The 17,463-nt window shown below is 43.6% G+C and overlaps 1 protein-coding gene across 1 annotated transcript in view; it reads right to left on the bottom strand.

Annotated features, from left to right (window-relative positions):
- Positions 1 to 17,463, bottom strand: part of myo3a (myosin IIIA) — a 404,249-nt gene that overhangs the window by 162,947 nt on the left and 223,839 nt on the right. The window contains exons 12-16 of the mRNA XM_073055309.1: positions 13,605 to 13,709; positions 13,401 to 13,484; positions 11,530 to 11,732; positions 10,588 to 10,686; positions 9,505 to 9,616 (exon numbers count right to left, since the gene is read on the bottom strand). Of these exons, the coding sequence (XP_072911410.1) occupies positions 9,505 to 9,616; positions 10,588 to 10,686; positions 11,530 to 11,732; positions 13,401 to 13,484; positions 13,605 to 13,709 (603 nt within the window). The remainder of the gene's footprint in view (positions 1 to 9,504; positions 9,617 to 10,587; positions 10,687 to 11,529; positions 11,733 to 13,400; positions 13,485 to 13,604; positions 13,710 to 17,463) is intronic.

Here is a 17,463-nt window from a genome sequence, read left to right as displayed (position 1 = left end):
ATATCAAACAGTGTAAATCCAGGTCAAAGGTGCATAGATAAAGGAGATATACATGAAGTAGTGATGGTGAGTTTCTTTGGTCATGGTATCTGTATAGTTAGACAGGACTGGCTATTTGTCATGTTCACTTTTCGGAACTTAAAGCTCTGAACCCTTTTGATCTTGGCAGCATCGGTCTAAAAGAGAGCACAAGAATCACTCCTCATCCTGAAATAAGTGAGTGCTCTTTTGTTTAGCTGACATTGATCACGACACCACGGCACTAGGCTCTCCTTCCTGTACTCTAACTCAGCAACATTTGAGATTCTGTCCATTACAGTTGAGTCAGCTGCAAACTTGCAGACAGAATCTATTCATCTCCACCATGAATATTATCAGTGACCAAACCTATACAGCCTTTTCAGCTGGAGAATTCCAAAGATTCTCTACTGTGATGAGAGTCCTTGACAAGGATGGCTTGGACCCAAATGCTGGAATATCTAAGGCTGGGATCAAGATACGGTCTCAAACAAGATCGAAAAACTGAGCACGAAACAGACGCTGGATGAAATCACTGGTAGGCTTACAATTGAGCACTGAACCTATGTGTTCCTTAAATACTCAAATCTTGGTACCCAAAACATGATTATCAATTAGCAGGTACATCCTCAGCCCTTAAGGAGGCCGTACCAGCTATCTGTACTCCAGAGTGTTACAACGTTTATATCTCGGAAGCTGGCATGTTGGGACCTCCACTCCTATGGCTGACTCCTGACAGCCCTGGTTGCTTGGAGAGGTGGTGTTGGTAATCATGGATGACAATCGGATCCAGGAAGTCTCTTTCCAGCATCCAGCACCATTCCTCCGGTCCGAATCCCTCCCAGTCCATGAGGTATTGCTGAATACCTTGAACAGTACATGAGTCCAGAAGTCTTTTCACCAGGAAGACAACCCCCTCGATAAACCTGAGTGACGGGGCCAATGGTGGTGGGGTTAAGGGGCTGGTGCAGACAGGTTTCAATTTAGGGATGTGGAAGGTGGGGATGATCTTTAGGGTCTTGGGGAGCTGCAAGGTGTAAGCCACCAGGTTTACTTTCCTCAGGATCTGAAACAGACTAATGAACTTGGCACCAGCTTTCTAGGTTCCACTCGGAGTAGCAAATCATGAGTGGACAGCCAGACCTGTTGCTCAGGCTTTAATGCAGGTCCCTGTCAGCCAGAGACTCATTCCACCAAGATGTAACACTGAGCGTCATAGGAAGTCATTCCTACCTGTGGCCATTAAACTTTACAACTCCTCCCTCGGAGTGTCAGACACCCTGAGCCAATAGGCTGGTCCTGGACTTATTTCCACTTGGCATGATTAACTTATTATTATTTAATTATTTATGGTTTTATATTGCTGTATTTCTTCACGATTCTTGGTTGGTGTGGCTGTGACGAAACCCAATTTCCCCTCGGGATCAATAAAGTATGTCTGTCTGTCTGTATTGTCCTTCAGTTTGCCTTGGTCTCCACTCTTTGGGTAGAGGCCAGCAAAATCTCTCTTGCCCTCATCCATTTCTTCTTGTAGCATTGGCCAAGACCCCAATTTCGGCTCTTGTTCTGGAAAGAGAGGCGGAGGATAACCAAACTGGCACTTGAACAATGGCCTCCTGTATGCCAAGTGCTGTAAGGTGTTGTGGACAATCTCTGCCCCATCAAATGGTCACACCACTCATCAAGTCTTTCAGAGGCCAGGCATCTTAGGGTACGTTCTAAATTTTGGTTGGTCCACTCCTCCTGACCATTGGACTGCGGGTGAAATCCAAAGGAAGGGCTTGCTGTCGTCCCTATCAGTTTTCAGAAAGCCTTCCTGAAATGTGATGAAAACGGTGGACCACGATCTGAAACAATGTCAACTGGAAATCCATGAACCCTAAAGACGTGGTCCAGACAATCTCGGCCATCTCCACTGTGGAAGGTGGCTGCTCCAAGGCAATGAACTTGCAGGCTTTTGAAAACCGATCAACAACCACCATGATGACTGACTTCCCTTTCGGTGGCAGAGGACCCGTGACAAAGTTCATGGAGAGATGTGTCCAAAGTCTTTTCAGAACTGGCCGAGTGTCAATTCCCCAATGAATTGGTGTTACCATCCTGGCCTGGGACAAAATGGTGGTGGGCTGTTCCTCTTATTCCGGTTTGTCAGACGGATGGGACAGGGCATCAGGCTTCTGGTCCTTAGACCCCGATCGATAGGTCAGGATTAAATTAAACCAGTTAAAAAATAAAGACTACCTGGCCTGCCTGGAATTCAGCCTCTTGGCCTCCTGAATATAGGCCAAATTCTTATGGTCAATCCAAATGATGAAAGGGTTCTTGGCCCTCTCCAGCTAGTGACACTATTCCTCCAAAGCCAACTTAACCACAAGAAGCTCGACCTCTCTACCTGGCAAAGAACGCATGAGTGCAATTTACTGTTCAAAGGTGATCGCTGAGACAGACAGACATACTTTATTGATCCCGAGGGAAATTGGGTTTCGTTACAGTCACACCAACCAAGAATAGTGTAGAAATATAGCAATACAAAACCATAAATAATTAAATAATAATAAGTAAATTATGCCAAGTAGAAATAAGTTCAGGACCAGCCTATTGGCTCAGGGTGTCTGACACTCTGAGGGAGGAGTTTTAAAGTTTGATGGTCACAGGCAGGAATGACTTCCTATGAGGCTCAGTGTTGCATCTCGGTGGAATGAGTCTCTGGCTGAATGTACTCCTGTGCCTAACCAGTACGTTATGGAGTGGATGGGAGACATTGTCCAAGATGGCATGCAACTTGGACAGCATCCTCTTTTCAGACACCACTATCAGAGAGTAGGTGACAAAATACACCTCTACCAAGATGGCGGCGCGACGCAGCTTGCAGCGGCCACTCCAGAGTTGATTATCTGTTATTTGTTATTTGTGAAGTGGGGTGCCGTGCGCAATCATAATCGAATGAAAAACGGACGTGGGAGCACAGAGGAACATCTGAAAATCTCCAGGAAGACCTTCTTCGTTGCTGCTGCTGCTGTGAGGTTTGGGTCTCTGCTGGGAAGAACAGGCCCCCAGTCCTCGGGGTCGCATTGCCAGTGGCTGTTGGCGGGGCCGTCTTAATACGCTCGGTAGAGGATAGTGCTCGGAGAAGCTGTGCCGGAGGGGATGGTCGTCGGCTCGGAGGTTCGACGGACTCGGAGTCCGCTGCGATCAGGTCGCTTTCACTGTGTGCTGTGTCTGCGAGGCTGGGTTCGACGGAGCTTTCATTGTGTGCTGTGTCTGCGAGGCTGAGTCGGGCGGCGCTGTGGAAGTCCATAGCGGGGGTATTCCCTTCTGCCGCCGGCATGAGATGATGAGTCTATTGGGACCCTGAGGACTTCTGGAAACTGTGTGATGGTTTCTTTAGAACTTATAGTCTTTTAACATCTTTGGACTATTTTTACTGTGTCCATGGTCTGTTTTTTTTAATCAATTATGCTATTGTTTGCACTGTTGTAACTATGTGGTTTTGTGCAGGTCATGTAGCTTTAGGTTTTGGTTTTGTTTGTCTGGTGGGATGGGAGCTCCTTTCTGAGGAACACGCTAAGACGGTAGCACAATATTAATATGCAGCAGCCTCTCTGGACTCTGGATTGGGGATTGTCAAATGTTATGTGGATTTTCTGGTGTAGTCTGTTTTGTCATGCATTTTTGTGATAACATTCTGGAGGAACGTTGCATCATTTTTTAACTGCATTGCATTTGTGGTTTCTAAATGACAATAAACTGAATCTGAATCTGAAAATGGCACCTACTCTGGTGTGTGAGGTATCTACTTCTCCAATAAAAGGAAGATCCTGGTTAGAAGAAACCAACATGGGAGCTGTTGTGAATCACTCTTTAAGCTCTGCAAAAGCAGCCTCTGCTTCAGTAGTCCAGATAGAAGTACCCATGCATTTCTTAGTTAGGACCATCAGTGGAACTGCCTCAGAGCTGAAGTTCCTAATGAAGATCTGATCTTGCAAGTATTAGATGGGTCTATTGAGGAATATAGGGTAGCAAGAAAGGAGCTTAAGAAGGGGCTGAGAAGAGAAAGAAGGGGGCATGAGAAGGCCTTGGTGAGTAGGGTAAAGGAAAACCTCAAGGCATTCTTCAATTATGTGAAGAACAAAAGGATGACAGGAGTGAAGGTAGGACCGATGAGAGATAAAAGTGGGAAGATGTGCCTGGAGGCTGTGGAAGTGAGCGAGGTCCTCAATGAATACTTCTCTTCGGTATTCACCACTGAGAGGGAACTTGATGACAGTGAGGACAATATGAGTGAGGTTGATGTTCTGGAGCATGTTGATATTAATGGAGAGGAGGTGTTGGAGTTGTTAAAATACATTAGGATGGATAAGTCTCCAGGGCCTGACGGTATATTCCCCAGGCTGCTCCATGAGGCAAGGGAAGAGATTGCTTAACCTCTGGCTAGGATCTTTATGTCCTCATTGTCCACGGGAATGGTACCGGAGGATTGGAGGGAGGCGAATGTTGTCCCCTTGTTCAAAAAAGGTAGTAGGGATAGTTCGGGTAATTATAGACCTGTGAGCCTCACGTCTGTGGTGGGAAAGCTGTTGGAAAAGATTCTTAGAGATATGATCTATGGGCATTTAGAGAATCATGATCTGATCAGGGACAGTCAGCATGGCTTTGTGAAGGGCAGATCGTGCCTAACAAGCCTGATAGAGTTCTTTGAGGAGGTGACCAGGCATATAGATGAGGGTAGTACAGTGGATGTGATCTACATGGATTTTAGTAAGGCATTTGACAAGGTTCCACATGGTAGGCTTATTCAGAAAGTCAGAAGGCATGGGATCCAGGGAAGTTTGGCCAGGTGGATTCAGAATTGGCTTGTTTGCAGAAGGCAGAGGGTCATGGTGGAGGGAGTACATTCAGATTGGAGGGTTGTGACTAGTGGTGTCCCACAAGGATCTGTTCTGGGACCTCTACTTTTTGTGATTTTTATTAACGACCTGGATGTGGGGCTAGAAGGGTGGGTTGGCAAGTTTGCAGACGACACAAAGGTTGGTGGTGTTGTAGATAGTGTAGAGCATATATGTCAAACTCAAGGCCCGCAGACCAAATCCGGCCCGCGGTGGAATTATCTTTGGCCCGCGAGATAATATCTAATTACTATTAAAGCTGGCCCCAGTAATCGAAGCGCCTATGGCGTATGATATGGCTAATGCTGAGTTTATTCAGGTACCAGGTTTTCAGGGTTTTTAGTGTTTATTCGGCAGTCTTGCTCGGCAGTCTTCTTCATAAGAAACAGAATTTGTAAAGTGAAACACTTTGTAGTTATAGCAGAGACTGAGACACATGAGAGCAGGTTGAAAAAACGGAGGCAACGAAAGCTGCGTTCGCACGCATCCGACTGATCCGGCCCGCATGAAGCTGCATTTTGCTCAATCCGGCCCGTGACCTAAAATGAGTTTGACACCCCTGGACTGTAGAAGATTGTTGAAGATTGCAGAGAGACATTGCTAGGATGCAGAAGTGGGCTGAGAAGTGGCAGATGGAGTTCAACCCGGAGAAGTGTGAGGTGCTACATCTTGGAAGGACAAACTCCAAGGCAGAGTACAAAGTAAATGGCAGGATACTTGGCATTGTGGAGGAGCAGAGGAATCTGGGGGTACATGTCCACAGATCCCTGAAAGTTGCCTCACAGGTAGATAGGGTAGTTAAGAAAGCTTATGGGGTGTTAGCTTTTATAAGTCGAGGGATAGAGTTTAAGATACACAATGTAATGATGCAGCTGTATAAAACTATAGTTAGGCCACACTTGGAGTACTGTGTCTAGATCTGGTCGCCTCAGTAGAGGAAGGATGTGGAAGCATTGGAAAGGGTACAGAGGAGATTTACCAGGATGCTGCCTGGCTTAGAGAGTATGGATTATGATCAGAGATTAAGGGAGCTAGGGCTTTACTCTTTGGAGAGAAGGAGGATGAGAGGAGACATGATAGAGGTGTACAAGATATTAAGAGGAATAGACAGAGTGGACAGCCAGCGCCTCTTCCCCAGGGCACCACTGCTCAGTACAAGAGGACATGGCTTTAAGGTAAGGGGAGGGAAGTTCAAGGGGGATATTAGAGGAAGGTTATTCACTCAGAGAGCGGTTGGTGTGTGGAATGCACTGCCTGAGTCAGTGGTGGAGGCAGATACACTAGTGAAGTTTAAGAGACTACCAGACAGGTATATGGAGGAATTTAAGGTGGGGGGTTATATGGGAGGCAGGGTTTGAGGGTCAGCACAACATTGTGGGCCAAAGGGCCTGTAATGTGCTGTACTATTCTATGTTCTAAGTTAGCATACCCCAGGAATTGTTGGACCTGTTTGATACTGGATGGTGGTGGCCACTCTCTGACTACCTGATCTTGGTATGGTCCATCTCAAGATTACCACTACAGATGATGATGAAATCCAGAAGTGAAACAGTCGTCACATGAAGCTCAGACTTCTCTAACTTAACATGAAGTCCATAGTCTAGAGGCCTCTTTAAAATGTCCCTGATGTGAGCAATGTGCTCCTCCATGGACTTTAGATGATTAGGATATTATTCGAGTCGACGAAGGTATACTTATGGAGAGTGTCCTGGAACACGTCGTTTATAAATGCTTGGAAAACAGCTGTGGTGTTCGCAAAGTTGAAGGCCATAAATGGTACTCATAGTGCCCTGTCAGTGTATTGAATGCTGTCTTCCACTCATCACCCTCCCTGATATGGACCAGATTGCAGGCACTCCAGAAGTTCAATTTTATGAATACCCTCGCCCCTTGGAGCATCTCGAAAGCCATGTTCATAAGAGGAAAGGGTAGTTATTCTTGGTCATAGTGCAGTTGAAACCCCTGTAATCAATGCATGGCCACAGGCTCCCATCTTTCTTTTGTATGAAGAACCCTGTGCCAGTGGGTGAGGTGGAGGGCCGAATGAAGCCTGTGGCAAGAGCCTCCTGTGTATCTTCCACCATGGTGCTTCTCTCTGTGCCTGAGAGTGTGTACAATTGCCCCCGTGGGGGAGAAGTACAGGCAACAGGTCTGTAGCACAGTTGTAGGGTTGGTCCGGTGGAAGAGTCGAGGACTTTCCCTTGTTGAATGCCTTCTCTAAGTCCTTGTAAGCAGGGGAGATTTTGATGCATTTGGATTTGCTATCTCCTCTGGACCTTCCTTCAAGAATGAGTCCTGAGACTTCTTTGCTGACAGGGGTGACTCAACAGGATTCAGAGTCCTCTCTCTGAGCTGAAAAAGTTCATCCATGGAAACAGTGGTCAAATCAGAGTCCGACTCCCTATCTGTATCCACAGACAATGGCAGCGAGGGGTTTCAGAGGGTTCTTGCACCCCCAGGAATAGGCTTTGAGGATCAGCGTAAAGGAGTCTTTCCCTTCCTTGTGACATTGTGGCTTGTTCCCTTCTGATTAGCAGCAAGTCTTCCAGACTGCTCAAACATATCCTTGGTCTTCTCCTGACCTAGAAATTCCCTCTCTCTAGCTCCTGGGGGTTCTGATTAGACTGTATAAAGCCCACTGGCCAAAACCTGCTTGTCTTGAAGACTGGACTATGTCTCCAGAAGGTCTCAGGTTCCCTGGCACTGAAGCCTGTCCCTTTATTGGTCATTGATCATGAGAGAGTCTGGGTGTTGGAAAACTACACTGTAAATAAAGCTTCTTACAATGACTGAACCAAGCAATAATTCTTCCCTCTCTCCAGTATCCTTGGCTACCCTTGGGGCAGCTAAGGATACCCGATGATCAGGAGTGTAAGTGGAAAGTCGATAATGTAGAAATTAATGTCATCTGCATGATCCGCTATCCTCATCTGCAACACTACGGTCTGTTGCTGGATCTGCCCGGAAGCTAGATGTTGGCTGTCCAAGACAGTTGTGGGCAAAGACAGGCTCAACTCTCGCAGTGGTATGTCAAATCGACAGGCGGTACCTAAATCCAGAAAATTACCCTCTGCCCCTGAGTCCATAAAAGCCTTCACCTGCCTCAAGTTCTTACCCAAGCTGGACTCCCCCTTGAAACCATGAAACCAGAATCCTTGGGATTGGCATCATGACCGTTACTGTCACTGTCCTCCCAACACTGCTTAGCAGTTTCCCAGGTGGCTGCAGCTTGGGACATTTGGCCCACAGGTGACATGCTTCCTCACAGTAAAAGCAGCAACCTTGACTTTGACACTGGGACCTCTCATTGGTAGAGTCTAGTGCAACTGACTTGCATGGGTTCGACTGGATCTTGATCAGGCGATGGGCTGATCAGGTTGGGACTGGAACCATGGTGTGTAGGAACAGGGCTCAGACCAACTCTCTTTGACCTTCTGAAGTTGTCCCACTATTGCTCAGCTAGACAATTATCGAGACAGATGGACTGGTCGATAAGCTCTCTGTTGGCTCTTCCGAGGCGAGGGTACTCTTCAGTTTGCCTCAGAGTCTGTGGTGGTATAGACTGGCCAAAGTCTCCCCGTTCCAACCACTCTTCAGTGCCAAGGTCTGGAATTTGATCGCATAGTTGGCCGCTGACTGTCCCCGTCGAATCTTCATCAGGCGGACTGAGGTTCAGCTGGCTCCAGTGGGGTGATGGAACACCTTGGTCATGGAGGCCATGAATACCTCTGAATCTGGGCAGAATTCTGACCTGTGCATGTGGCCCAAGCCAGGGGTCTTCCAGTTGGGGGAGAAATAATGAAGGCCACTTTTCCTCACTCCAACAGGAACTGGGATGGCTGAAGTTCAAATACTAATGAGCATTGGATCAGGAAGCTGCGGCAAGAGCCCAGTTTACCATCTAACTTCTCCGGGGTTAGAAGATGTATGACTCTGGAGCAGGACGAACTAGTTCTCCCAGGTGACTCTGACTTCTTCCTTGCAAAAGTTGATCAATGGCTACCTGAAGGTTATCATTCTCCAGGCTCTGTCTGAAAATATCTTCATTGTGGCTGGTCACAGACTGATAGACTGATTCCCTCCTGGGTCCACATTGGCTCAATCGTACTATGACAAGAATCCTTGACAAAGATGGCTTGGACCCAAATATTAGAGTATCCAAGGCTGGGACCGAGACGCAGTCTCAACTGGGATCGAGAAACTGAGCACAAAACAAATGCTGGTAGGCTTATGTTCAGGTGTTCCTTGAGTATGCAATTCTTGGTGCCTAAAACATGATTATCAATTAACAGGAACATCCTAAGCTCTTAAGGAGGCCACACAAGTTATCTGTACTCCGGAGAGTTAGAACGTTTAAATCTCGGAAGCTTCTGTGGTTGGGAGCATCTGTTAACAATGACCTATGGAAAGAAGTTCTCTTTATCTCTGTCTTGAATGCCTGGCCCTTTACTTTGAATCTGTTCTTGACCCTTGGTTCTATCAGCTCCACATCTGCTGCGTGAAGTTCCCTAACAGTTTTATGGGTTATCATCTCTCATTCTACTTTGGAGGATGCAGTAGCAGTAGCAGAATGTGTATAAGATGGATTATACGTTCTCACCTCGACGGTGAAGCCAATAACTTTGAAGCACTGTTCAAGAGCTTCAAACTGGCTTTTGTAGAAAAAGTTGTTTACTATTTCTTTCATCGTTATCTTCTCATCTTGCAGATATCTAAAAGATGTCAAAAAGGCATAGTGTTCAAAACTGATACAAGTTCAGAAAAAGAACGAAGAGTAAACATTTTGAACATGTAATGCACTTTAAGGTTTCACTGCTAATGTAATGGTTTCTCTGTAGCAGCAATGTTTGGGTTATGGCTGGAGATAACAGGACTGTGGATGCATGACAGCCAATCAGGATTTTGTTGCCCTGTCTTGTGAACCTGGTAGCAGTTGTTTTCACAGGCTTTTGCTAGAGAGAGGGAGAGAGAGAGAGATGAAGAGAGAAGACATGAATAGAGAGATTTGGTAGACTGCCAGACAGAGTGGACTCGGAGCGAGAGTCTGAAGGCCAGCAATAATCGCAGGAGGTCAATGGGGACCGATCAATCTATGAGTGAGCTCCAACTTTGTGCACAGACTGTTTAATAAGATTTGGGCCCTTTTCTTTATATTTCGTTTTTTTACTAACCATATAGTCAAAGTAAGAGTTATAAAGTTTAACTGTTTAATTGTATATTGTGTACTGTTTGTTATTTCAGGGTACTGATTTGTAACAGGGGACACTGTGCAGCATCCACCCAAACAAGATTTCTTAAGTTATCACCCCCTATATTAAGCTGCTAGGTGAAGCGAGTGTTACAAACATATATTGGTGTAAAAACACTACAAAAATGGTTCTGATATCTCAATTTATGTTCCAAATATAGATTATTTCTTGTTTGGAGAATCATATACAGTCCAGCGGTACATTAAACAGAAACACTGGAAGATTTAGAGAGGCATGGTCCATACCTGTGACCCAGAGATAAGGTCACCTAACAAGCACAAATAAAGTAAGCCTCATTATCTTTGCTGCTGGAATGTTTTCACACAGAGCATTCTCCACTCGTCAGGTAATCAAATCACAATAAATCACACCACTGTTATGAGAATATCTTTTCATTTAAAGCTTAGTGTTAGAGTCTCAATTTACAAAATTACCTTGGAGGTTGTCCCTTGGATAATTTATAATGAGCAAGTTTGTCTTTCTGTGCCAGACCAGCATAGATATAGTAGAAAATATGGAAATTCTTCTCACCCCTGTAAGACAATTAAAACATGAGATAACATTATAAAATCCCATTTTCTCTTTTTCCACTGGCTGTCCTCACCATTCCTTTACTGCATGCTCTACCTTTTTCTTCTATAAAATCCCATCATCTTCAGTCATTTTTCACTTCCACAATTACCTGTCAGTTTCTGACACCATTCCCACTCTTTCCACTCCCTCAATGTCCTATCATCCCCTCACCTGGATCCACCTATCATCTGCCAGCTTATGTTCCGCCCCTTCTCTCCCCCTTTTCTCAACTCAGGCAAAAGCTCTTAACAGAAAGCAATCACTGTCCAGTTCACTCCATAGATGCTGCTTAACCCTCTGAGTTGCTCCAATCTGGCGTGTTGCTATAGAATCATAGAATGGTAAAAAGCACAGGAGGCTATTCAGCCTTTTGAGCACCCCAAGTTGTCCCAATGGGTATCCTTTCTCCGTGGCCCAGTATTTTTTTTCTCATGAGTAATGGTTCAAATCTGTTGAGGGCACAATTGAATGCTCCTCTACCATACTTTGCCATTGCACTCCAGGAGCAATCTGCCCACCAGGTATGACGTTTTTACTTTTGCTAATTGCCTGAAGACTATGTCATTTTGTTCTCTACAGCAAGCTGTTCCCTTCTATGTACTCTGCCTAGAGATCTTATAATTGTGAACATGCTTATCACAACTCTGTTCAGCCTCCTTTGCCCCGAGGAGAACAATCACAACTTTTCCTATTAACTGTGTACAGACCTTAATCACTTGGAGAATGATTTTGTTTGAAGCACATTTAATTGAGATGCTGAAAGCTTATGAAAAACATTAGCAAAGGTTTATTTCAATACTCACGGGGCTTGGTGGATGACTCTTGATTTTTCAAGCAGGTACTCTGAGATCTGAGCTCCCATGACTGTCCCTCCACTGGTGAACCTCATTTCCAAATACTTGCCAAACCTACTGGAGTTGTTGTTGATTACTGTGCAGGCATTTCCAAACGCTTCAAGCAGGTTATTCACCTGAAGAATCTTCTCCTGTAGCATCCTGTTATTGGTCTGTAAGATATTCTGTAAATTAATTACTGCAAAAACTCTTAGCAACAGATTCAATAAAAGTATTTTCCTCAGCTTATTTTTGAACCTTTCCTTATTTAATTTTTCCCATGTGTTGATAACCCAACTTGAATTATTCCCCTTCAAATAACAGAGAGTAGAAATGGATGTCCCTACAGCTGTCACTAAAGTTGCTTTGTCTCAATAGCAGCAACACAACACTGAAGTAGCATTGGTCTCCGGAACAGGGAAAGAAATGGTAGGAGCTTCATAAAGCTGTAATAATAATGAAAGCATATCATATAAGATTTACTAATCCTTAATTGCATTTCTTAATACGCAGCTGAGGTAAGGAAAGGTTTTGCTATTGAACTTATCAAGTTAAGAAATCTCAGATAGAGTAAAAGGATTATTATGTTAGAATTTCTACGTAACTTGATTTTCATTTCATGACTCTATATGAAACATCAGTATGAGTCGGTTTGAGTTTTGTCCCATGTGATTTTATATATATATATATCTGTGTCTTCGATCATCTATGCTTATGAAAATGACTTGGTCAGTTATGCAAAGTGTGGAATATTTATAAGCACCTGTGGAAACACACTTTAAGAAGAATCAGTTGGCTTCGGAAGGGAAAATATAAATAGGAAAAAGACCAAGGAGAAAGAACTTTTCATTCATTAGTTTCTTGCAGAATGTTGATATATTTCAAAAAAATTATTAAATGGGACATTAAGAGTTAATAGCTGCTTTATATACATTGGGTTTAAATTGTTAACATGCATGGAAAACCTTGTGGTAGAATGCAGTGAACTTTAACCTTCCACATTAAGGGTTTTCCAGTACCATAGACAATCAGCTAGCCACCTCACCTCATTGCCCAGAAATTCATTCCCAGTGGTTTCCCAGCCAATGGTTTAAAGATAAGAAAGCAATAAAGCAGTTACAAAAACGAAGGAGTATTGCAAAGTTGGACTAGAAGTTGTATCTTGTATTCAGTCATTAATACTGTTTCTAAGATTGGTGCTGTGATCATAGCTTTGATGTAACCATCAGAAAATCCTGATAGAAATGTTGCAGGTTGACATTTAAGGTTAGAGATGCATCTAAAACCATAATTAGTTCTAAGATCAATACTTTGTTTACCAGGACTGAATGTGACATGTTGATTCATCAATATCCTTAGATCAGCAATTCTGCATGATTAGAATGAAAAATATATTCCAGTTCTGCAAATTAGAATCCAGTGTCCTGTGTAACAGGAATGAACATGAATGTATTTGTTTGCATCACAGAAGCTGCCTATTATACTCCAGTTCTGTAATCATGTGTTACTCAATATTTGAAATGGAATGAAATTTCAGCTGAAATCTAATGCACAACTGCTTATTTGCTGTGTGTTTACATTGCCTATGTCAAATACATTGCTTTTCCTTTATACCAGTATTAATTTATACAATATAGTGAATGGATTTCAATGTAGAAGAGGGTTTGACTCTTTGTAAACTAATTGGGCAGGAATACCATAGGGTGCTTTGCCAGATTTGCAAATGCCCTTTATTGCTCTCCACTGATGCGCTGAATCTGATAGCTTTGCTGATAGGTTAGGTTAAAATCTCACCCTCTCACCCCTCATGCAAGCTGTGATTTATCTGAAGAATACGATACCTTTCCAAGGACAGTGAGTTGCTCTACTAAAAAGTGGGTACTTTCGGTCTTGCCTGCACCACTCTCTCCACTGATCACAATGCACTGCGACAGATAAGGAAGACACATTAGTTGCTGTAGAGAGATACCGACATCACAAATGGCATGAAGAGAACAGAAAACATAAAATTGCATAAGGTGTATTTGTTGTGGAATTACAGATACCTGATCTGAGTTGTAAGTGATCATAGCCTGGTAGGCAATGTCTGCCACGGCAAAGATGTGGGGTGGATTGGCTATCAGCTTTGCTCCAACATACAGCTTGGAATGCTGTTAACAACAAAATAGAAAAGAGTGACACTGTCAACCAGTTTTCCTGGATGATACTGGAAATGGAATCAAGTGAATAGATGATTATTATTAGTTACTAATTAAGGATTTGATGCAAACACAAGTCTCTTTATTCATTAAAATAAACAGTACAGGTGCAGGCCACTCTTCCCCATCGGTCTATCACAACATTATCCCACTTCGGTTATTCACATTGAAATACCCTTGTTTTTCTCTTTCATGAATTTATTTGGCTTCCTCTTGAATACAAATTCCAAATGCAACTAAGTGTTTGTTCTCAATTAATGAAATTATTGCAATATTTTCATTTCCACTAAAACAAAACACACACATATATTCCAACACCACTACAAAATGTCTGCACTCGTATCTACTGTGATGAAGTACTTTGAGAGGTGATTATGGCTAGAATGAACTCCTGCCTCAGCAAGGACCTGGACCCGCTGCAATTTGCCTATCACCACAATCGGTCTACAGCGGATGCGCTCTCACTGGCTCTCCAACCGACCTTGGATCACCTGGTCAAAAGTAAGTCAGGTGCTGTTTATTGCTTACAGCTCAGTGCTCAGCACCCTCAGTTCTAATCAACAAGCTCTCAAGCCTGAGCCACTGTAGCTCCCTCTGCAAACGGATCCTTGACCACATTCTGTGCGGATTGGAAATGACATCTCCTCACTGGCAATAAACTCTGGTGTTGCTCAAGGATCTGTGCTCAGCCCACTGCTGTGTGGCTGGGCACAGCTCAGGCCCCATCTATAAAGTTGCCAATAACAGGACTATTGTTGGCAGAATTTCAGATGGCGATGAGGAGGCGTACAGGAGTGAGGTAGATCAGCTGGTTGAGTGGTGTTGCAACAACAACCTTACACTCATTGTCAGTAAGACCAAGGAACTGATTATGGACTCCAGGAAGGGGAATTTGAGGGAACAAGCACCAGTCCTCACCTCGGGATCAGTAGTGGAAAGGGTGAGCAATTTCAAGATCCTGAGTGTCAACCTCTCTGAGGATCTATCCTGAGCCCAACATAATGGTGCAATTATAAAGAAGGCACAACAGCAGCTACATTTCATTAGGAAACATGCTATGTAGAGACCACTCACTGTCTGGTATGGAGGGGCCACTGCCCAGGATCAGAAAAAGCTGCAGTATGTTACAAATTCAGCCAGCTCCATAATGGGTGATATCTACTCCAGCATCAAGGACATCTTCAAAAGGCGGTGCCTCAAAAAGATGGCACCCTCTGCAATTCTTTTGTTAATTTTTGCATCAATAAAATGATTGTTCAATGGCCAAAATCAGCAGGGTGCTGGTGAGTTAATGCTACCCCATGATGACATTTTCTACCACTTAGATCATAATTGGGAGTAAAATGGATGATAAGTCATCTGGATTATACTTGTCCTGAGTATCACACTCAAAATGCAGGAGGAACTCAGCAGATCTAAGGAGAGGGGTTAACAGTCAATGTTTCTGGCCAAGACCCTTCATCTGGACTGGAAAGGAAGGGGGAAGAAGCCAGAAGAAGGAGAGGAAGGTGAAGCCAGGTGAGGTGGAAGGTAGGTGGGTGGGGAAGCTTCGAGATGGAAGGTAGGTGGGTGGGGGACCGATGAATGAATGGGGAAGCTTGGAGCTGATAGGTGAAAAAGGTGAAGGGCTATAGAATAAGAAAACTGATTGGAGCAGAGAGAAGACCATGGGGGAAAGAAAAGAAGGACAGGTACTAGAGGGAGGTGAGGAGAAGGGAAGGGGTAAGAAGGGAGCCAGAATAGGGAATGAAAAAAGTAAAATAGAAGGGGTGGGGAGGAGAAAATACCAGAAGGTAGAGAAATTAATATTCATTCCTATCCTGTTGTTTTCTAAATAGGGCAGTCCTAGGCAATTTTCTACAACTTGAGAATATGCCAGCATTATAACAAACTGGAACAGCTTAGGTGGAGTCATGGTTATTTCCATCCTGAAAGTATTCAGCACCAGAGATGGAATGTGTTCTAATGCATTCTGCTTCCATTATTTTGTGCAAGTGTGCTTTTGCCGCAGCCTTTGTGGGGCGGCCCCTCATTTGAGATACTCCTGACGCTGCTTCTAATACACCCTTCTGGGACAGGGCAGGTGCTTGGTGTGATGAAAATCAACAAGTAAACAAAGTAGATGAAAGAGACTGATGGATTAAGGAAATCCAACATTGTCGAGGTCTCACTTAGAAGGGGATTCACTATTGCACACATGTCTCGTAGTTCCATTACTGCCAGGCCCAATGTAGACTATCAGTGCTTCTGATAATACGAGCATTACTTTCCGCTGACGTTCTAAAGCATATTATTCTGAATGCAACACTATACTGAAAGAAGCATTAGAATGAAATGCCCTTCATACTTCTTATATTATTTTACTTTTATTTAGTGATACAGTGCAGAGAAGGTCCCTCCAGCTCTCTGAGCCATGCCTCCCCAGCAACCCCCACAACCTCAATTAACCTGAATTTAATTACAGGGAAATTTATAATGACCAATTCACTGGTATATCATTGGAATGTGTGAGGAAACCAAAATGCTTGGAGAAAACCCATGCATTCCACGGAGAGGATGTAAAGTATCTTATAGAACAGTGCTAGAATTGAACTGTAATAGTTTGCACTATCTGCTATGTTACTGTGCTGCCAAACCCCATATTCTCGGTGAACACAAAACTCCATCAATTTCAGTTTTGAATGTATTCAATAACAGACCTACTCATTTGGTGTGGAGAATTTCAATGAATTCTCCATGGTTTGAATATATACTCTATCTGACCTCTGCTTCAAGCATCGAACCCCCTTTCTTCAAATTATACCTTCTTGTTCTAGCCTCTCCAACCAAAGGAAACAACCTTGCAGGATGGCTCTTATCAAGCCCCAAACATTTTGAATAAGATCATCCACAACTAAATTAATACCAACATATTCTATTTAATGCTATAGGATGCTGGAAGTTAATCCCTAAAATGATCACACTTTATGAAAGCAGCAATATATGCCCTGTAAAATTTCCAAAAATAATCTTTGTTGTCATGTTCTCTACCTGTAAGACTTTGTAAGATTACTGACCAACTGGAGATTGATGGAGTTTGGGATCTTGGTCTTGTGATCTAGGAATGTTTTTGGTCATGGTTTTACAGCCCAGAAACAGGCTCTACATATCTACATTGACCATCAAGCACACATCTACATTCTACAATTCACATCTCACCTCACCATTAACTTCACCACCTCAATTTCAACCACATTATTCTCCTGTCACTGACCAACACAAGGAGAAAGTTATATGGTCAGTCAACCCATGAACCAGCATGTCTTTGGGATGAGGGAGGAAACTATGTAAAGCAAACCCATCACTCACATTTGTCATGAAGTTTGCTCTTTTGATGTGTCAAAAGGCCGAATTCTGCTCCCATGTCTTATGGTTTTATATTTAAAGAGGAAGTTGATAGGCTCTTGATTAGTAAAGGCTCAGAGACTTTGGGATGAAGACAGGAGAATAGGGTTGAGAGGGTTAATAAATCAGCCATGATGGAATAACAGAGCGGACTAATCTCTTATTGTCTTATTTGAAGAAATGCAAACTGCACACAAGATCAGGATGAAACCTGTAAGAAAACAATGCTAACCATTGAATCACTGTGACACTCAACAGAGGCTCCCTTTCTTTCCATTTTCAACAGGAAAAAAATGTATTTGGTGCAACTCAGGTTTTGGCC

Source organism: Hemitrygon akajei, chromosome 8 (assembly GCF_048418815.1).
Source record: "Hemitrygon akajei chromosome 8, sHemAka1.3, whole genome shotgun sequence".
In the NCBI taxonomy this organism is placed as follows: Eukaryota; Metazoa; Chordata; class Chondrichthyes; order Myliobatiformes; family Dasyatidae; genus Hemitrygon; species Hemitrygon akajei.
Note: the sequence above shows the minus strand (reverse complement) of the source record. Positions and strands in the feature narration are given on the sequence as shown.